At 38.5% G+C, this 22,191-nt stretch overlaps 1 protein-coding gene across 4 annotated transcripts in view; it reads left to right on the plus strand.

The window, feature by feature from the left end:
• The window catches only part of Nalcn (sodium leak channel, non-selective), a 276,023-nt gene that overhangs the window by 234,264 nt on the left and 19,568 nt on the right, over window positions 1-22,191 (plus strand). For all 4 annotated transcript variants that reach the window (XM_076930524.1, XM_076930522.1, XM_034498721.2 and 1 more), the window contains 12 exons: window positions 923-979; window positions 1,474-1,594; window positions 1,690-1,821; window positions 2,669-2,836; window positions 4,368-4,472; window positions 10,317-10,423; window positions 16,082-16,202; window positions 16,286-16,384; window positions 19,432-19,525; window positions 20,067-20,173; window positions 20,373-20,447; window positions 21,166-21,285. In XM_076930524.1, coding sequence (XP_076786639.1) covers window positions 923-979; window positions 1,474-1,594; window positions 1,690-1,821; window positions 2,669-2,836; window positions 4,368-4,472; window positions 10,317-10,423; window positions 16,082-16,202; window positions 16,286-16,384; window positions 19,432-19,525; window positions 20,067-20,173; window positions 20,373-20,447; window positions 21,166-21,285 — 1,306 coding nt within the window. The remainder of the gene's footprint in view (window positions 1-922; window positions 980-1,473; window positions 1,595-1,689; window positions 1,822-2,668; window positions 2,837-4,367; window positions 4,473-10,316; window positions 10,424-16,081; window positions 16,203-16,285; window positions 16,385-19,431; window positions 19,526-20,066; window positions 20,174-20,372; window positions 20,448-21,165; window positions 21,286-22,191) is intronic.

Raw genomic sequence — 22,191 nt, forward strand, 5'->3', positions numbered from 1 at the left:
GCTATGCCTTTGAACTGTGGTTCAGAATGAACCCTTCATTTCCTAAGTTGTTCCCATCAGTCACTGCAATAAGGAAGTAACTAATACATCTCCCCACCAACCAAGGAACACATTTAGTTCTGTGGAGGCTGAGGTTTTACCCAAGGACACCAGCTCGTATGTGACTGACTCCCTCCTGTCTGCTGTTCTAGAAAGGCCTTCACCATTGAAAGCAGAGAATAATAATTGTAAAGCTTCCCTATGATTTGGCCAAATGAAGAAAGATGGTAGAAGTTGATTAATCCCAAATGGGTTTTTCATCTTGAATTACCCTGTTGGCTGCCTACATATTAACATCTAATTACTAATTCTCCACTTCATTTGGTATGGTGTAATTCTCCTTTTGCAGGAAACACAGCTGAATGGGCTACTGAAGACCTTGTTGTAATTGAGAATACACATACAAAGACTGCTGGAGCCTCAGCAAAGACAACCATTCACAGGATCTCTAAAATTAAGCCTTAGGAATCCACCTCACATGAAATGCCATATTAATTCTTCCACAGGACCACAGTGAAATGGAGACAGTAAAGAACTCTCTTAATTTATGGAGTATCTTACTAAATAATTATGAAGAACATCCTTAAACTAGCAACACATATATCTTAAATTGGTTTTTTAAATAGAAGCCAAAGTGTAAGTGTGATAAGCCATGCCAGAAATCCTTGAATGGAGTCTCCAATACAAAACCAAGAATTTGAGAATTCTTTTTACTGTTCTTTTATCCAGTGTTCTCTGTCTTCCACAGTAATGTGCAGATCTATACTTCATAATAGCCATTTTATAGAAGTTATAAAAAATAAAGTTCAGATGGAAGAGATGCTTGTGATTACTAACACTCTTGTTGTGTTGAAGAATTTTTACATATTGTTCTTTCTTACAGATCCAAAACAGACCCTGTCACAGGAGCTGTGAAAAACACAAAGTACCACCAACTTTAGTAAGCATGACAAGTTCTGTCTTCCCTGCACATTTGAACTTCAAATATACTATTTTCTGCTTGATAAAAAATATAAAATTTTAGGTTGGGGAGTTGCTTCAGGAGGTGATGCAAAACAACAAGAGCCTGTTTAACCCCCAGCACCCACATTAAAAAGCCAGATATGGTCTCATGTGTTTATATCCCTAGAATTGGAGGGCAAATAAACATTCAGTAAGAGACCCAAGTTCAAGAATACAAGCTGGAAAAGAATCTAACACACATGTCAGACCTTTACATGTCTAAGCAGGAGTGCACATACCTCATATGCATATGAATATACAAGCATGCAACACAAGCATGTCTCACACTCAAAGAATATATAGATGAACTATACCATTGAACACTTGCTTTAGACACAGTTTTGTTGATAGAGTCACCAAAGCCATCACCCCCTGGTCCTGGTAGACTTGGGTGGAGCATCTTCATTTCTCAGTATGCTTGTTCTTTGGCAGTGATTTGCTGGGACTTGTCACCTACCTGGACTGGGTCATGATCACTGTAACCATCTGCTCTTGCATTTCCATGATGTTTGAATCCCCCTTCCGGAGAGTCATGCATGCACCCACTTTACAGGTACTGTGGAGAAATCTTAGCTCCCAGCTCAGTAGTAAAATACTGCTCTGTTTTTGCTGTTTTGTCACAACCAAAGTGCCATTTGCCTATTCCAGATCGCTGAATATGTGTTTGTGATATTCATGAGCATTGAGCTTAATCTGAAGATTATGGCAGATGGCTTGTTTTTCACTCCAACTGCTGTCATCAGGGACTTTGGTGGCGTCATGGACATATTTATCTATCTTGTAAGATTTTTATTCTTTCCTAAATATAAAAGTGTGATGGTTTTCTGCATCCCCTGGTACAAGAGTGAAATGTCTGATATCTAGTTGTCAAAACTAAATTTTTTGATAAATTACACAGATCTATTATATGTAAATAAAGGGTATGCACATAAAGTCTAAACAAATAATTTATATAAGAAGTATTACAACATCTACAGATATAGTTAAAAATAACCCATAATTTTATGTGTAAATGAGACTGCATGAATAAATCTAAAAAATCAAACTAGTTTGCATCCCATAATTTTTATGGCTCTTATAATGCAAAATGGTGTCAAGTAAATGATGTTATTAATTATTGATGCTCTTGATATCAAATTCTTCTCAATTCTTGTTATCACTGATAACCATTCAAGTGTTCTATTCAGTCAAATTAGGAAACTACAGGAATGGACTTGGAAACTTGATAAATTCAATGTAGGAAAAAGCAGAATAACTTTGAGTGGCAGGTTGCATGTTGATAACCATTAAAAAAATAGTAGTATCTTTGATCAACGGAATCATGGTCATGGCGTAAGTGTGAGTCAAAGTTTAGAGAGTAGTAAGATAAATCTCAAGGTAGAATGTATGGGGATACAATGGAATAGAATGGGTACCTACTACCCCATACACCAGAGGCCAATCCTCTGCAGGCATGGAATATACTCATTATGTGAGGTTAGCAGATGGTATATGCACTTATGAGCCTCTGTTCCACATATGACCCATAGAACCTCTGCTGAATGGAAGGTCACAGCCTATGAGCTCTCAAGAAATGTATACATCAGATGAGATAAGTATAAATTCCAGAGATTATTTTTTCCTCTAGGTGAGTTTGATATTTCTTTGTTGGATGCCTCAAAATGTGCCTGCTGAATCAGGAGCCCAGCTACTGATGGTTCTTCGGTGCCTAAGACCACTTCGGATATTCAAACTGGTACCCCAAATGAGAAAAGTTGTTCGAGAACTTTTCAGTGGTTTCAAGGAAATATTTTTGGTAGGTGAAGCTGCCACCTACTTCTTGTTTGAGACAATCTAGTTCTATCATGTCACTGACTGGGGGATAAACTGTGGTTTGCAGAGCAAGGGCAAGCCTACATAGTTTTATTCAATGCCAGAGGATTAGAAAGGAGACAGAAAAAATTCATTCAGAAAATTCACCCACTGATGCTCTGATTTGCTTTATTCTAAGGAACACCTGTAGATACAGTGCATGATAATAATACATAATACAAACCCAGAGAGCTAAGATGCACTTTTTAATTCCATACTTGTCCTCAGTTTCTACTCTGGGATTTCCCTTCTCTATCTAAACATTAAGGATAAGAAGATTCAATCTCATCTAATTCACCAATGAGATTGAAAGAGAAAACATGATCTTCAGATGGGCAAGCATCACATTATGATATGATGTGCTGTGATAGCATATGATATGTCTTCTAAGAACAGGGCTGGAGATAAAACACAAAGTAAGAGTCTCATTGCTCAGAGTCTATTTCAGAAAGATCTTTGCCTGCCTGCCCCCCATAAGAGTGATCACACAATTGTTTTGATTATGGATGATTCCTGCTTGTGTGTGAGCAATAGGGAATGGCTGAGAGCTTATTTTCTAGAAACAGTATTAGCTCAGCTGCAGTTTTAGTTGATATAAAAGAATTTTACATTTATGTTGTAATGTTGCCAGAAGTGTGTAGTTGTTCATCCTTATAAAGATGCATTTTAAAGGCCCTGGTTTTTTTGTTTTGTTTTTTGGGGGGTTTTTTTGTTTTGTTTTGTTTTGTTTTGTTTTTGCACAAATTGTAGCTCTGAGGCTTTTTGCATGAATTCACGAGAAGGAAAAGACTCTATTTCCACACCAGACAGTTCACTTACACAAGTCTTGGAACCAATAATAGGGTTTGTAAGGGAATCACACTGTGTCTTTCTCCTGAGGAGGCCTCCGAACAGCTGTAAATTACTTACAATATCTGGTTAGATTATCCATCCAGTTCAGTTATGTGGTAGCTGCAGATTTAACCTTTTACCTCTTTTCTCTGCTGAGACAAAGACAGTAGCCAGCAGAGGGAGCCCAAGACAATTAATAGATTGAATCACAGTGCATAGAGTGTTCCCCAACACAAGTGTTCATGTTCACAAGAAAGCAAAGCCACTATCTCTCCAATTTATGCTCAGTTAGTAAGGAAGTGACTCCATTTGGGACAAATGAAGTACAACTGAATAATTTTAACATTTTCCCTTCCCCTTAAAAAAAGTACTAACTTTAAAATTTATATAAAAGTGCCTTATTTCATTCTCTTACATGAAAGTTATATACTTTTATTTTAAAACTTTAAAACATGTTGTTAGTTTTATCCTTTTGCCATTTCAAGATGAATGAATCGTCCATGGTGGAGAAGTTAGAAGATATCACTGAAAATCAAACAAACATGAATTTTATACAATAGGATCTAAATACATTTTTAAAATCACTGTTTAAACCAGTACTTAACTTTCACCAAGAGATTTACTTTTTAATCAATGTTTTTCAGGTCTCCATTCTGTTGCTGACATTAATGCTTGTTTTCGCAAGCTTTGGGGTTCAGCTCTTTGCTGGAAAGTTAGCCAAGTGCAATGACCCCAACATTATCAGAAGGGTAAGATCTTCCCAACTATCTATTCTTTGGAATGCATGTTTATCAGTAGCTGCCAGGAACCCCCTTACTCTCTTCCCACAAGTTCTTTTTTGCTGTAAGCACACAGTATTTCTCTTCCTACTAGAAGATCTGTAAGATTCTAAATAGAATCTCAGAAGCTCCTCCTTCTTTCTGTCCTAGAACCAATCACCACACCACCACTGAAAATGGGTGTATCCACCCAGGATTTAAGGCATTTAAGAGCCTTGTAATGTTAAGAGCCTCATAATCTTCTCTTTAACTGATCCCTTTCCTTTGATCATGTAAGACTCAACAGTAAATAAGGCTAAAACCACCCAGGGTACCCTCCCCTGTCTCTGAGAAACCACACCCCTTTTACTCCTTTTCCACTCTTGGCATCATCCTCTCCATGAGAAAATCAGTGTTACATATTCACTAGTAACTATCAGAGGCATCCCTTTTATGACAGCCTATAAGGTTCCCAACAAATATCTGACCTTACATAAGCTCATTGGGTTCTCTTTCTTCAATCAGTGTCAATAAGTGAAGATTAGCTAAAATGGCCTCCTATCCTTGTAGCATTACATGATGACATGTGTGTATTGCATTTTGGATAAGCTATACAGCTCTTCTCCAGATGACTAAAGGGGTACTTGAGTTCCTTCTATCTGGTGAATCTACTCTTCACTAGGTCTTCACTTAGGTGGCAGATAAGAGGATGGTACCAACTCTTTCATAAAGGACTATAGACCCATATCACTTCAACCATATTCCCAGGGAAAAAGCACAACTTTACCATGCATGAAGTAAGGGTAGGAAACATAGTTTCATGAGATCTAATAGAATATAAAGGAACATTGTTTGGTTAATATTAGCTCATCTCTGCTCTGACTTCCCATACCCTATTCTCTTGAGATTCTTTTTAATATTACAAGTAGATTAATAAAGTAAGCCAAATACTGTTGGTATATAAACTAGAAAAATTATTTTCTCTCTCATCCTAATAAAATGATGTTTTCATTCCACTAACGTGTATTTCCCAAAGGCCCAGTAGGACTAAACTTTGGTATTACACATTTTTAGCAAACATGGCTAATGTGAGATGATAAAAACTGTAAGTTCTCTGGTTATTATCAAGAATAATCAGTCTTGTTTTGTCAAAATATGTTCTAAAATACACTGATATAAGAGGATCTCAGATGTGTCAAAGGGAATGAGACATTCCAGAAACTTCCGTGAACCTAAGAAGACATTTCAAGGAACAAAGGTTATAATGTACCATAACATCAAATGAAAAAATTAATAAAGATCTGATGTATTTGTCCACAGGCTTATGTAAGGATCAAGAGTTATTTTAAACTCACACTGAACAGAAGCCAGAAAGATAATAACAACATTTCAAGTTGAAGCTTCTTAGAAATCCTGGGTGACTCACTGTATTAATGATGGCCTCAGAGCATCATGATGTTCCATTATGTACTCACATTCAGCCCCAGCCCAAGCTGAGGACTGATGACTCCTGGGGGGTGGGGTGGGATGGAAAACACTCTGTAGAGAAGCAAACAGAAAAGATGCCTTTGTCATCTTGAAGGGAGCTGTGAGGTCTATGAGAGGCTAAGGATACAACCATTGTGCAGGGCAGCAGCATCGAGAAGGATGAGTAGAATAGTTTCGAGAAGTGCTTTCTCCTTACATCTTTACTGATTCTAGAGTAAGTGACCAAATCCAAGAAGAACACCATGTGGGCCAAGAGGAACATCAATTCTGTCTCAGAATTTCAGTCCATCTTTTAAAAAACCTTGTATTACTTAGTTTTTACATTTTATTTGTTGTTATGAGTATTTGCATGTGTTTATGACAGAGAGAGAGAGAGAGAGAGAGAGAGAGAGAGAGAGAGAGAGAGAGAGAGAGAGAGAGAGAGAGAGATTGTTGTACGTATGCCATGGATAGATATAGAGATCAGAAAACACCCTTAGGAATTCAGTCTGTCCTTGCACAGTGTATCAGGCTTTGGGAAAGTGTATTTATATATTGGTCCATCTTACCAGATTAGCCCATATTTCTAAAAAGGCAAAGGGGAGTTAGATACACCAATATTTGGAGTTTATAACTGGTTTAAAGAAAGCTTAAAGGGAATGAAGATTGGATTGTTCAGGCCATGGTTTCTAATTGGGGAAAATTATTATTTTTTCATGGTTACATAAACACTTCCTTCTTGGCTTCTGTTTCAAGAAACTTGACAGCAGCTGTCTTTGGATCAGTGAACACAGAGGTAGAACCCAGAGTTTAGTCACCAAAACCTTATAAATGAAATCTGAGGAAATCTTTTCATAAATTGTTTCTAAATCTTGGTTATATCTAAGGCCTGTGACAAGTACAGAACAGGAAATTGGAGGCAATCACTGTGGTTTTGTAGCACTTTCTGTCTTATCAGAATGTGTGTCTCATGTTCAAATGACCATAATAGAAAGCCAGCAGTTATAGAGAATATGAGTACTAGAAGTCATGTGCCATCCTACTTTGGTGTAGAAAACTGTGCTTCCAACTGGGAGCAACCACACTAGCAAGATCCTTGAGGAGGATCTACACCAAGAGGGAAAGGCCTCCCAAGCAGAAGAAGTAGAATGAAGAAGGATGCCAAACCTGCCCAGTGGTCACTGAACACATTCAGTTCAAAACAGGAACATGAGGCTTGAGATCAGGGCTACCAGATCCCAATCCCACTATAGTTGTTCCTTCCCAATCTGTTTCCTCCTCTAGAACAATTCTCACACAGAAGAATCTATTAAGAAGACAAAACTGGCTTCCATATGCAAAGTGGATACAAGTAGGGAAGTTCTTGGATGAGAAACAAGAAGCCTGAAAGGTTTGAAAGAGGAATCAGGCACTTCTTCATACTCATAAAGAAGACAGTGCAGTTCCTCAGATTTGTTACCCATATAGTATGAATAAGGAAAACAAGAACAGAATAATTAAATAATTTGTGGAAGATATAGTGTGAGAGATACAAAAATGCACACACACACACACACACACACACACATACATACACATACACACACATGCACACCTGCACCTATTCATCCTAGAAAGGGCACTAATGACAGGTCAAAATAATGCCTGCACCAGTGTCCAACTTGGTGAACCAGTGAGTTTTTATCAGGGTCACTAACAGGAGTGTGGGTGAGGCATTACTTACAAGGAACAGAAATTACTAAAAAGCAGTTACATCACTACAAAGCCCACCTCAACAAAAACTCAAGAAAATCACAATTCTGGAGCTCTCTGCACAGCTGCAGCCAGCTCGACAGTCTGAGAAATCTCAGCTAAGTCTTCAATCTGTAGTTGAGATAGCCAGACTCCTTCCATTACAGTTTACTCCTTTGTGTGCTGCCGGGTAGGGTCCTTGGACAGTATTCCAAGTTTGTGTTTTTCTTTGTTTATCTCCTGAGTCTCGTGGACTTCTTCTCCCTCTTCAAGATAATGAAGGAAACTGTCATGCAACAGGCCACCCATGTAATATGTAGGAAAACTGATTCACCTCGAGGCACCCTGGCCCCACATGCTGTGCTTTTAGCTAGGCTACCAGGATGACTTGTGTGATGAAAGGTGGGCTAAAAAGACAAAACTGGAAAGGGCAGTAAGGTCAAATGCATTGTGGGGCCTCTATATAGTATACTACAATACAGCCCTTAAAAATAATGATGTAGATGAATAGATAAGACTATGAAAAGATAACTTCAATATATTTTTAGCTGAAAAGAATGAAAAGATAAAAAACTATATGACCTCGTGTATGCATAGGAAAAAAGACTAGAATATACAGCAGAAACTCAACTGTGTGTTTCTCGGGGCAATTACAAGGTAAATTTTTCTTCCCATTATTTTTCATATTTTTGTTACTTGGGTCAAAAGTAGTACTTTTTATTTTAAAGGATATTGCTGATGATCCAGAAAGAAATAATCTTGTCATTAACTAAACTGAGAAAAGAATAGGATGTGAGGTGCTGAGGAAACAGCTTGGTTGGTAAAGTGCTTGTCATGTAAAATGAGACCCTGGGTTCAAACTCTAACTCCCATTTAAATGGTAGGCACAGGAATCCCTCACTGATAATCCCAGAGCCAGAGAGGCCGAGATAGAAAAAGACCTAAAGCTTTCTGGCCAGACGGAGGAGCCTATGTGCTTATTTCCATGTTGTATTACAGACCATATCTCAAAAAAATAAGGAGAATTATTGAGGACACCAAATGTCATTCTATGGTCTCTATACACAGACAAACATGCACACACATGAACAATGGAGACATGGTCCACAAGAAAGAAGGAAAACGAAGACAATTCCTAGGTCATGATGCAGAGAGGACTAGAATACTAACCCATGAACAGAAATGGAGAACCATGAAGACATGTATTTTACAGTTGAATGATGGTCAAAAATTTTACCAATCTCAGGTTTGGGCTCGAAAAATAACCCTAGCCAAAAATAATCAAAGGGAAAATGAATAGAAAACGAATCAAAACTTGTATATATTTCCCTTTATAAGCCCTTTTAGCAGCTTCTATATTGAGACATAGTTCAAGTGCTGCATAATCCACCCTATTGCAGTGTGCTACTGAATAGCTTTTGACATATTTGGAGCTCTACACCGAAGAATGTGGTCACTTTTATATCATTACAGCAAGACTTCCTGTACATGCTAACTGCCTCCTCATCCTTCTCCAATCTAACTGGCCACAATTTCCTCAGTAAATTCCTGTTCTAGACCTTCATGTGAATAGAATCAGTCTTCTGTGACTATCTTTTTAAACCTAGCATATCTGTGTTTATAATGGTCATCTATGTATATTATATATCAGTATCCCGCTCCTTGCTATGGCTAGTCTACTGTGTGAATGAATACACCATAATTTGTTCTTAATGTATCCAGTAATGGGCATTTGTACTTCTACCTTCTGACTATAATGAACATTGCTAGTATAGACATCCATGTAACAGATTTTTTTTCTTTTTATAAACATGTTTTCCAAGTTAAATGGTATAATAGTCTGTTTCCTATGGCCATAACAAAATACTTGATGCTGAATTTTTTTAAGAGGAAGGGTTTACTTAAAAACAGATATGGGAACTACAAGTCCCCTAAGCTCCATCTGTTTAACCTTTGATCAGGACCCTCTTAACTAGTTATATGATAACAGATGACATAGTGAGAATGTGGGTAAGAGAGACATCAGAGAGTGAGACAGCAAGCCAGAGACTGGGAAAATGTCAAGCTCACTTATTATGTGTTGTTTTTGTTGTCAGAACTAGATGTCAGGAATTAGGTAGCATGTACAGCTATGAAAACAGCACCCTCCACTGATCTAACTAAGTAACACTAGCTCTTTAGAACCCTCTTTTTCTTACTGTACACTCTAGAAACTACTGAAATCATGTTCAAAGCGTAGCATGCACTGGTCTGTCCAACCGCTGAAGGGAAAGCGAGATCATTGCCAACAGAGTCTGCACCACACTGTCCATTCCTTCACTTTGTTGTGCATCAGTTCCAACAGTGATGGTCCCTTTTCTCCACAGCCTTACTGGCGCTTGCTTTTTAACTTTTCACTGCAGAGTTGTGAGTATGAATGACTACTTCACAGTGGGCTTGAGTTGCATTTTCCTGGTGGCCTAAGGTATTGAGCATCTTTCTTGGCCACTTCTGTGACTCTGGCATTTAGACTCTTTGTATGGGCTTTCACCTCCTCAAAGCCTCCATTAGGATACATGAATAAAAAATAAAGCCTGTCTTTTCTCTGAGTTTACTTTCTGACCAGGTTCCCCTATTTCTTTCTTTTTCCTACTTTAGGAAGACTGTAATGGCATCTTCAGAATTAATGTAAGTGTGTCCAAGAACTTAAATTTAAAGCTAAGACCTGGAGAGAAAAAACCTGGATTTTGGGTGCCGCGTGTTTGGTAAGCTTGTCATGAATATACCCTAAGGAACACTACACTTATTCATATTGGGGTTTAAATCAGCATAAATTTGGTATGGGACTAAACTAATCCTGTTTAAAATATTGAATTAATTTAAATAATACAGTAAAAAGCATTGGGTTATAGCACTTTTTAAAGACCAATAAGAACCAAGCAGTACATTTAATCTCATGTTTCTTTGTGAAACTAATGAAATAATACTTTTTTTAAAAAATGAATTAAAGTACATATCTGGATTCAAATAGCATTAAAAATGAATGAGGCTTTAAAAAGAAAGTTCTCCAATCACATTGAAGCTGAACTCATTCTGAGCTTGTATCTTTAAGAGGGGCTGATGTCCTTATAACAGCTACTGAGAAGTCTAAATCATAAAGCTACTTCAATTACAAAACCCATGCACACTGACAGATCACTGCTGCAAGACTAGAGATGAATACTCAGTAGCATAGTTGATTAGACCTATTTCTTTTTTTAAATCAATTTTTCTGGGAAATTAATTTTATAGTATTTTCAACCCAAGATGGGACCTGCTCAGTACCTTCTTTCTCATCTGTTTATTAATGATTATGAATAGAATTTTCTGCTTCATTGATAAACCCAGTATTATATCAACTTCACTTGACCTTTTGACTACCTTTTTAAATTTTCTTTTTACCTCTTAGGTTAATAAATGAGCCACCAAAACCCTGTTTTTGTCACAAGTGAATTTCTTTTCTACTCATCAAAACGTTTTCAAAGGAATAACATTTCACCCAGATAGAGCCCCGACTCACTTTTTTTTATCTTGCTTTGGCATTTCTCTAATATAAAATTCACTTTTATAAGCAATTCAATATGATTGCTATTGGTTTTTTTTTTTTTTTTTAACATCCAACAACTGTGGAAAACAGTTAACTTATGATGTAGAGCTTGAGCATGGAGAAGAGGGATTTAACTCATAGGGAAAGCCTTATCCCAGTATCCACTTATAAAAGTGGTCTAATTTACATTAAAATGAAAATGTGAAGGGCATAAAAGGTTTACTTTGGTGAGATAAAAATTCATTATACCATAAATAACTTATTTATACCAAGATATCAAATGGGATTTTTTTTCTCCTGATGTTTTGGGATTTGAGCTAAAGCCTCAAAACTGATCTTAATTCTTAAGACAGAAACTCCCCAGAACTTACTAAGACCTTATCACCCTCCATCACCCCACTCACACAAGTATAACATCTTAAGAGTAAATGAGTCAGGAGGAGAGTGCTATGGTGCCCTCACTTCTCTCTATGACAGAAGGCCAAAGTGTTCCCCATCCAAATTAAATGAGGCCCATTGGTAGGACCCTTAATATTAGAGCTTGACAAAGCAGCAAGAGGCTTTGGGGCAAAGCTGCCTTTCTACACCTGGCAAAACAGACTTTCTCATTTATCTAAAAAATGATGCAGTCCTTGCTTAGAGCCACCTGGTCTGGACCATCTTATATGGAACTCTTGTACAAAGGGCTGTGTGCTGGAGAGAGGAAGTTGCCATTGAAGGAAGCCCTAGTGTGGTTCTCAGGTACAGGACCAGAAACTCACCACAGAAATGATGCAATTGAGCATTCTTGTTTCAAAATGCAGGGTACTACTAAAAAAATTTGAAATAAAAAAAAGCCAGTTGATCAGTTGATAAACACCATTGAAAAGCTAACAGTCTCAAGAGGAGAGACCATGCAACAACATGTGGGAATATACACACAGGGAAATACCAAGGTTAGTCAAAGGCAGAAAGAGAAGAGCGTTGCAAGAAAAGGCTATATGGTGGCTTCCCTCTTCCAAGGAAAATAGGCATGGGCAAGTAAGAAGTGGGGACACCATAGCACTCACCCCTCATTCATTTACTCTCAGGGTGTTAATGCTTGTGTGAGCAAGGTGATGGATCACAATAAGGTGTTTAGATCGGGCAAAGTGATGATGATTCCACAAGGCCCTGGCACATAAATGCTCCTTACTGAACCTGTAGCCTCTCAAGGTGTCAGGATGAGAGCCAGAGCTCCCTGGAAGGCAGTGTGTAGAGACAAACAAACATGTCCCCAGTTGTACTGTGCTCCATTCAATTTGTCCATAAAACCTACTATGTGTGACTTTTTAAATCAACTTAGGTTAAATAATAACATTAAATTATTACTGGGTGTGTCAAATTCAACAATATTTTTAAACCCCAAGCAAATATAAGTGTGTCACTTGGACATCAATTACACAGGTCTTTGCCCATTTGTCCTGGATTGTGCCTTGGGTTCACCCATTGTGAAAATTATTTTTTTCAATTTAGTAAATATCAACAGTAGTTACAACACTTTTTAAATGTTCCTTCTTTGATCTAATGAGAGTTAATAGCTGAAAAAAATTTAATTTTATTCCAGCTAAATTATAATTAAGAAAGTAACTTATATCTGGGAAAATATGCTTAGTGAAATGCTTTGGTAATTAAAATTAAGACATAAATATGCACAGTCTAATTCAGAAGACAGACTAACTCAATAAACTCTCTTCAGATAAATATGGTTATTTTCTTCTGAATCACCCAGACTTGATGAGATAAAAAAAATACCTCAGCAAAAAGGACTAAGCATATACTATAGCATGAATATCATGTGTTTTATTTTAAGCAAGGGTCTAGAATATAAAAAGTAGTATGAATAGGTTGATTTAAAAAAGTATTCTTTCTACTAATTACTTAGTGCTTACAGTCACTAGGAATACTTGTCATTTACTCAGCTGTAAGTTATCACTTTTGTCCCTTAGAAACCTGAAGTTGAAATAAAAAAAAAAACAAATTACAAATAATTTCATAAACCTACTAAGGGTTTTGGTATGAATCAACAAGCCCCTAAGCGCTCCTCTGGCTTGCCTTTAGCTCACTCTTTAGGTAACTTTAAGCTATATTAAATACTTCCAGGTAGAAGAACATCAGGTCTCATGGGGGTGGGGGTGGGGGTTAATTTAAGGATCAGTTAATTTAAGATCCAAGAGTTGGAAAAATGATTACTACAAAGAAGAGGTCTCAAAATTGAGATTCTTTTTTGTCCTGCAATATTCACTTCTGTTTTTCTAAAAACGGTAGAAGTGCAATAAATGGGATACAGAAGAAGCCCCTGACCCAAAATGCCTAGTGCCAAACCAAAGGCTAAGAAGAGAAAGCACACTGGCTTTCTAAAGGACAGAGGCTAGGAAATATGTGAGGAAAGGGAGGGGCCAGCGGCAGGTGAGTAGGAAAAAGGAGTGGCAAGAAAAAGAAGGGTAGAAAAGGAGTGTCTAGGGATAGGTGGGTAGGGAATAGGAATGGGTCGGGAATATCTGGGTAGGGAATAGGAATGGGTCGGGAATATCTGGGTAGGGAATAGGAATGGGTCGGGAATATCTGGGTAGGGAATAGGAATGGGTCGGGAATATCATGGACAGGTGCGTAGGAAAGAAGGAGTCAGAGGAGGCAAGTAGGTATAAAACAATGGGAAGGCGCCAGGGGCAGCCTAGGTCACATTTCCCATAGGGCCCATGGGAAGATCCATTAGCTTTAGCCCTGGACCATGTTCTTCAGGAGGCAAAAGAGTGACCAAATTCTAAAGTCAGAATCAATTTTATTTTATGACTTAGATATACAAGACCAGAAAAAAAATTTTAAACAGTGTTCTGATTCAAACACCAGGAACATATGAAATGACAATGATAGGTTATGCTTGGGATTCATTGAAGCCCTCTGGACTTACAGATCAGATTTCAAACTTGGCAATTTTGATAGCACAGCATAAACAAATACTTCATATGACTGAACTGGAAAAGTCTTACTTTTCAAAATGTGATATATTCTTTCAACTCCATGTCTTGTTTTTCTTGATTTAGCCTAAAAATATTTTTCTTAGCATTTTCTAACTTCTAAAATATGTGGGACATGAAAGTAGTTTAAGTTGCTGCAAATTTAGCTACAAAAGCACTTTTACATAAAGAAAACAGATGAGTAAGAAAGATTGACATTGGATCTGAGAGCTAGCTCCCTTGCTTTTATTTTTTTAAGTCCTTATGCAAGCAAACATTGGTTATGCATAGTCCTTACAAGCACTGTCTACTCTAAGAGATAGGAAATGTAATTGAAACCCTCCCCAAGGAAAGAGTATTGCAAAAATCCAAGATAGTATATTTGTGCTTTCATACAAAAATATAAATCAGGATTCTAAAACATGAATATCTGAGTTGAGCTTCTACATTGATACCTAACGTCTGTGCCAGCATCCTCAAGCCAGCAGTAGTCTTAGACTTTCTCATAATATTCCCATGTATTATAAAGATACATCTCATGAATGTTCCTATAGTTAAGAAGCAATAAAAGATATATGGAAATATGGAAACAGATGCCTCTCTAGAGTGAGACTTCACAAAGGTTAAATTTCAATACATAAGGTAGCATAGGAAAAGAAAGATAAAAACTTAATACAGGAGGAAGGGGGCTGGTTGTATCCAACAGCTCAGAGCTCCATTGTCCTTCAGCCTCAGAATGGGTATCAAGAATCATGCAAATCTTTGTTTAAAATAGGCTCTCATAAAGAGAGTAGAATGAAGGCACTGAAGATGTATTGTGTTAGCTAACACCCACCAGGTAATAAAAAGAAACACAGTCACAACTGAGACAAACATGGGATTGGGCATCCCTTCCCCCATAAGAAAATAAAGAATGATGGTGCCATGATAGATGAAGACAGGAGACTGTGCATTGGGTATCACAAGAAGGAACTATTGAGAACACTCAAGGTTACTGAAAAAGAAAAGACCTCAGAGAGTGTGATGGCAATGTCCTACACTGAGTAGTGTCTTCTGCCTCAGGAGCCTCCTGGTGCATCACCCTTCACAAGGACACTTAAAACAAGTCAGTAAGCACTGCCCTCATCAAACCTACTGTATGGGGAATTATACTATTTCAGAATTCATGTCCAGAACACAGTGCCCCCATCATGCAAATCTCTAACGTTATTTAGCTTCCAGTTTGGGATGTTATAAGACAAGGTGGAGTGTTATGTCATCACTTGGACTAAACACATATTTGACCCTTTAGCTTTAATTTGAGAACACCCATCATGACAGAAAAAAATAATAATAAATTATGCCATACTACCACACTGCTGTAATTTAGCAAAAGAATGTTGCATGGCCCAACCATCTTCCAGACCAAAAAACTCTACACCCAGAATTAGAAACAGCTATAGGGCTGGGCAGTGGTGGAACACACCTTTAATCCCAGCACTTGGGAGACAGAGATAGACAGATATCTGTGAGTTTGAGGCCAGCCTGGTCTACAGGCAAGTTTTAGGGTGTCCAGGGCTACATAGAGAAACATGTCGAGAGACAGAGAGAGAGAGAGAGAGAGAGAGAGAGAGAGAGAGAGAGAGAGGAAGAAGAAGAGGAGGAGGAGGAGGAGGAGGAGGAGGAGGAGGAGGAGGAGGAGGAGGAGGAGGAGGAGAGAAGAGATAGAGAGAAGAAAGAGGGAGGGAAGGAGGGAGGGAGGGAGGCAGGGAGGGAGGGAGGGAGGGAGGGAGGGAGGGAGGGAGGGAGGGAGGGAGGGAGGGAGACATTAGGCCACTGGGTGCATTGGACCCTCATCCAACATCCCTTCTTCCTAATTACAGGGCGAATCCTCGGAACTTTAACTTTGACAATGTGGGAAATGCCATGCTGGCATTGTTTGAAGTTCTGTCCTTGAAAGGCTGGGTAGAAGTGAGGGATGTCATTATTCATCGTGTGGGGCCGGTAAGTAAGCACAGGGGATTTTTCTAAATACATCCAAGTTGGTCCCCATTGGCACTGATAAACAACATCTTTCATTTACACAGATCCATGGAATCTATATTCATGTTTTCGTATTTCTGGGTTGCATGATTGGACTGACCCTTTTTGTCGGTGTAGTTATTGCTAACTTCAATGAAAACAAGGTAAGTCTTCTTAGATTAATATCACAGACTTAATTTTTGTTCTTGTCCTTGCTTTAAGCTAATTTTTTTTTCATACACGGCATGGAGCCACATTAAATTGTAATGTGACTCATGTAACTAACCTGTATAAAACTCTTTTGCAAAGTGCCTCACTGATGTGGATTGGGTCCACTACTTAGGGGTATAATTCTCTTCCTAGATTTACCCTTATGGCAACAGTAATTTCTCCACAGCTGAGAAGCACGTCTCCTATTGTTTAGATGGGAAGGATTTACAGTGAGTTATTAAAATATGATAGTTTCAAGTTATGCTCTGGTTGCAGTCCATACTGCCTTTTCAAAAAAAAATGTGAATTGTGTGCTTCTTTGTCACTCAGTGAATGAACTCAGAATTTTGATAAGGTAGGTAGAAGCCATATAGAATGTAAAGGATAGTATAAAGACTAAAAAGATATTTCAAAATCCATATAAATTTTACATATTTCCTGAAGTCAGGAAGCAACCTCAGTTCTAACAGCTCTCTTGATGGATTCAAAGCTCATGGATAAAAACAGCAATGTGGCTTCCTATGGGGCACACGTTTAAGGGAACTGTCCCTTGGCAATTGTTTCTCTGGACAAGGCTGGTTAAACTGTCTTTTGAGAGTCCTATCTGGAGGAATCATACTGAAATGCATACAAGCTTTGAGGACTCACTATACAGAAGAAGCTTCACCATCTCTCAAGATGCTGCAATTTATGGATGATAAAGCCACTTGGGGCCAAAGTCTGACTCTTCCTATGACTGCAGGGTCTGTGATTCTTCTAATGTAAGAGCGTTAAAACCTTTAAGGTGAAAAGCTCCATTTGCCTGTGAAGCACCTGCTGTTCCGTTGTGCACAGTGATGACTGATTCCCATGTGTTCATGCCAGAGCTCTTTAGTTTGTATGGCTACATGCGAGACTATATCATTCACTGTCCCCAGGCTCAATGTGTGTGGTGCCACTGACTTACTCAACTGTTACCTTTGATGTGCACCTAATGAGCATTTCACTTCACTCAGCCTTTCAAAGACTACAATTTTAAAATCCCCCTTTGGCCCCAATACTACTCCATCCCTCAGAAAGATGGTCTCTTAGAGCAGCAGCGATCATGTCACCCAGCCCCTCTATTTTACTTTTTAGCATGTTCATAAATGAGATACTCTAACCCTCCTGTGTTCAGTTTAATATCAGGCAGAACGAAAAAGATGTGTCCTTTTAGATGTCTTTGAGCCATGTGGTGGAGCAGACACTGGGAATTCCAGAATATAGGAAGAAACTTATCAGCACATTTACCAGAGAGATGAGGTTCTGCCAGTCCAGGGTGGTTAGGGCTCTCTGGAAGGGCCCTGGATGCAAGAGGACTGAACTCCAAGGCAGTTCACAAGTCAGCAGCATGAGTGACCCAGCATACAATGCTCAATAACAGAAACCAACTGTATAATTAACTGCCAGACTTGAAATAGCTATGAATTACTGAGGATTCTTCACCTCCCACACCATAGTTATGTCCTAAAAGAGTCAGGAAGTGACAGTTTGTTTGGGATTATGATGTGTCAGGCCAAACTGATGCCAAGAGGGAGGCAGAAGCTAGCAGCCACTTTTCCAGATATCACAGACTTGATTTGTTGGTTGGAAATTAAAGGTTCTAATTATAAGTGTGTGTGTGTGTGTGTGTGTGTGTGTGTGTGTGTGTGTGTGTGTGTGTGTGTGCATAACTCCAGTTTTAGAGAACTCAACATGTTCTAACCTTCATGGGCACTGCACACATAACATACATAAATGCAACATGTAGCCAAAACACAAAAAATAAAATAAATAAGTCTTTAAATAAAAAAGGGGGGCAGGTGAATGGCTCTAATGAAGGCACTTGCCTCCAAGGTGATAATTTGAGTTCAATGCTTAAAGAGAACAGACTCTTGTAGTGTTTCTGACCATGAAATGTGTGCTGTAGTGTGCACATGTGTGTGTGTCTGTGTATGTATGTGTGTGTACACGCAACTGCATACATGCACACAAATAGATATTGTAATAATATTTACATTTTAAAAGTAAAGAAATCTGTATAAATAAATATGTATTAGATATAATTCATGCCAACTTAGAAATTAAAAATTTTTATCTTCTGTACTTATACAGTCAGAAAACACACAATTCTGAAAGCCAAGCAAAGGAGATGTCCCCTAACAGGACAATCGTCATCTCTACAGAAGGAAGTAGAAACAGGGAGTGAGTTCTCTCACCCTTAGTTTTTTAATTAAATGTCTGCCTCCATAATGTAGTATAATAAATCGAATGCAGAATAACACAATGCAATATCATTTATGTGCATTTTTATCAAGTACTCTGCTTTATAACATCTAGCAAATTATCATACCATTTATTTCTGGGGAAGGAAAATTCTATGACTTATCCGCTAAAAATAGTTTTATAATTGCACCTATTGAATTGTTCTTTTTTTTAAAAAAATAAAATGTATAAAGAACAAATACCCTCTTCCAGCAGCTATCCAGATATCTGATTGGCTGTTATAAAACTAAACTAGCCACAGCTAGTATGTAGAAAATATTCCTGGAACATTCTCAAGCCCAAATGTTACATGTCTTCAATGACACTTTTTGGGAAACTGCTGAATGCCCCAGGTATGCACCCACATCCACCAGATAGACTTTTCTCACTCTGCTACTCAGCATATAACCAGTCTTATCATTATCCATCTGCTATTGCTAAAGATCAGAGGCACCTCTGATCAGAGCAATGTTTTCAATGCTCCTGGAGGCACCAGGGATGTGAAATCACTCCAGAAATCTCAAGGAGAAACAATACCTTGACAGATAGCAACACAGACTGGGTCAGAACCTGTTGGAACACTGGCCATTATGAGTTACTCATTCTGACCATGTCTCTCCAACCACTATGGTTCTTGCAGACTATTTTCTTTCAGGTCCCCACATTGGTCCTGCCTATAAAGCCATCCGGTCCACACTGCTCATTTCCTTTTCCCTCCACTGTTTCCTTTGTTTCCAAGGGGACAGCCCTGCTGACGGTAGATCAGAGAAGATGGGAAGATCTCAAGAGCAGATTGAAGATCGCACAGCCTCTTCATCTCCCACCTCGGCCGGGTATCAAAGATGTTCTGATTTTATTCATGTTGGGCACTAGTGTTCCTGCTTCCCCAAGAGCCTCAGATTTAAATTAAAATAATAATCGTGAGGCCACTAGGGGGTTGTGCATAAGTTAATATTGAAACAGACTCCAAACTGCTAATCTCTTCTTAAGGCTATTAAACGTCAGCCACCCAAAGGCTGTGCCTCGGTGTTCTCCGAATAAGCCTTAATGGAAAAACTGAATTTTAAAAATAAAATATATTTGTTTGCCTTTTAGATATATGAGGAAAATGTGCTAAAGCTCCCAGAAATTGAATGATGCACTTCTCCTTTCAATACGAATGGTATTATGTGCTGTCGTTTTGATATGCGGCACCAGCCATTCCTCCAAAGCACTTCACAATAGAATGAACTGGAAGGGAAGGCTGTAATGAGTTTGAAGATGAACATTAAAGAATATGTAAGACAAGAAAATGAACCTGGCCATGTCTAAAGCACCCTTACCTAAACCTTTCTCTCTTTCTCTCTCTCTCTCTCTCTCTCTCTCCTTTTTCAGATAATGATGGTTTTAGGGCTAAAATGTATGACATAACCCAGCATCCATTTTTTAAGAGGACAATCGCATTGCTGGTTCTGGCCCAGTCTGTGTTGCTATCTGTCAAGGTATTGTTTCTCCTTGAGACTTATGGAGTGATTTCACATCCCTGGTGCCTCCAGGAGCATTGAAAACATTGCCATGTGCAGCCTCTGATCTTTAGCAATAGCAGATGGGTAGTGACAAGACTGGTGTATATGCTGAGTGGCAGAGAGAGAAAAGTCTATCTGGTGGATGGGGCAGTAACTTGTGCTCTCCTGGTCGCAGTGGGACGTCGAGGATCCTGTCACGGTTCCCTTGGCAACAATGTCGGTCGTCTTCACCTTCATCTTTGTCTTAGAGGTACAGTGATGAGTCTGCTTCTCTGGGGGAATCTAGGAACAATTAAAAGGGAATTAGGGCCCCCTTTGATGGCACCTACTTCTAGCTCCGTGCTCCTTTTTTAAATAAAGTCTTTGGTGGGTAGGTTTCATAACCAGGGCACATTCTCGTAGGACATCTTAGGACATGCTTAACTTCAAAAAGACTTCACTTTATATTTTCAATTTTCTAACTGCTGAAACACTCCTGCCAATTGTTGTATCTGGGCATTAGTCTGCCCAGTAACAGAGTTTGAATGTTTGCAGCCCAGGACACATCCCACTGCTATTCAGGGATTCAGATTACAACACAGTGTAAATATGCCTGCAGCCCAGACAAGATCATCTTAAAATGTTGTCCCTGTGACACATCTATTTGCCATACAATCTTCTTTGAAATTCAAGTGGATTATCATTTTGCTGTAAACTGGCTGATGTTTCCCAAAATACAGTTTTTACTCAAGGTAGAAAAATGACCTGCAATGATTATTTAGCTTGGAATCCACAGGAAAGAGTGTGTAGAACAGATATGCAGGCTACTTGGCTTTAAAATGATTTATCTTTGTGATTAACTCTTTTTTTATATATATATATATATATATATATATATATATATATATATATATATATAATGATTAAATCTAATTTATTTAAACATGCCTAAGCACTTTCCCTGTGTACTTCTTGCTTGATTTCTCTAGGTTACAATGAAGATCATAGCAATGTCACCAGCTGGGTTCTGGCAAAGCAGAAGAAACCGATATGATCTCTTGGTGACATCACTTGGTGTTGTGTGGGTGGTGCTCCATTTTGCTCTGCTGGTAGGCACACAATTACAATTACACTTTTCTTTAGTTGATAGTTCAGATTTCTCCCAATTCAAGCCATTTTCCAGTCTCTTCATTCCATACCAGTCACTTTGGGGGCATTATATCAAACTCTGTAAATCCCAGCTTTGATTGTGAGAGCCCTGGGACATGTTTGCAAATGCATACACATTCACATGTACATATGCACACACCTACACTCTTCATACAGGCAAATCCTGGATCTTCAAAGACCTAGAGTGTATAAGTCTAAAATAAAGACAGTCTCATTTAACTCTTCACTTTTCTAAAGGAGAACACTGAAGCAGAGATGAAGAAACCTGCCTAAATTGACAGAGCAGGCTAGAATCAGAAGACTCAGACCCTGAACACTGAGATCAAGAGTAGTATCCATCATACCCCTGAAATCACATATAAGATTTGTAGTGTAATCCCAAAATACTCTTCAAGACACTATTCTCTCACAGACATCTAATACCAATTCCCTGAATCCATCAATCTTCACTTCTCTGAGGTCTAGCCCCGAATCTACAGCCATGGGAAACTTAGCTAGACTTAGTCTACAGTGGTATTGCTCAATGGAAATAAAATATGCTCACTGATGTGATGCTGGCTTAAACTATACACTCTAAGCATTACAGAATTTTATAAGAAATACATATAAGTGTTATCAGGTCATTAGTATTCTATAGTCCCAGTGACTGCTAATACCAGTGTTTCCCATTCTCCCATTGTCTTTAATAATTGAGGCATGGAAGGAAGTATCTATCTGGTACTCATAGAACCCATTTGCCTATCAGGAGGGGCTTGCTGTAATATGAATCTGTGGTATTCATACATATATTAAGTGGCCTTCCTTAGCCAGTGGTTGTCTTCAGCATTAGAAGCTGCTTAAATTCA

Source organism: Arvicanthis niloticus, chromosome 3 (assembly GCF_011762505.2).
Source record: "Arvicanthis niloticus isolate mArvNil1 chromosome 3, mArvNil1.pat.X, whole genome shotgun sequence".
Lineage (NCBI taxonomy): Eukaryota > Metazoa > Chordata > Mammalia > Rodentia > Muridae > Arvicanthis > Arvicanthis niloticus.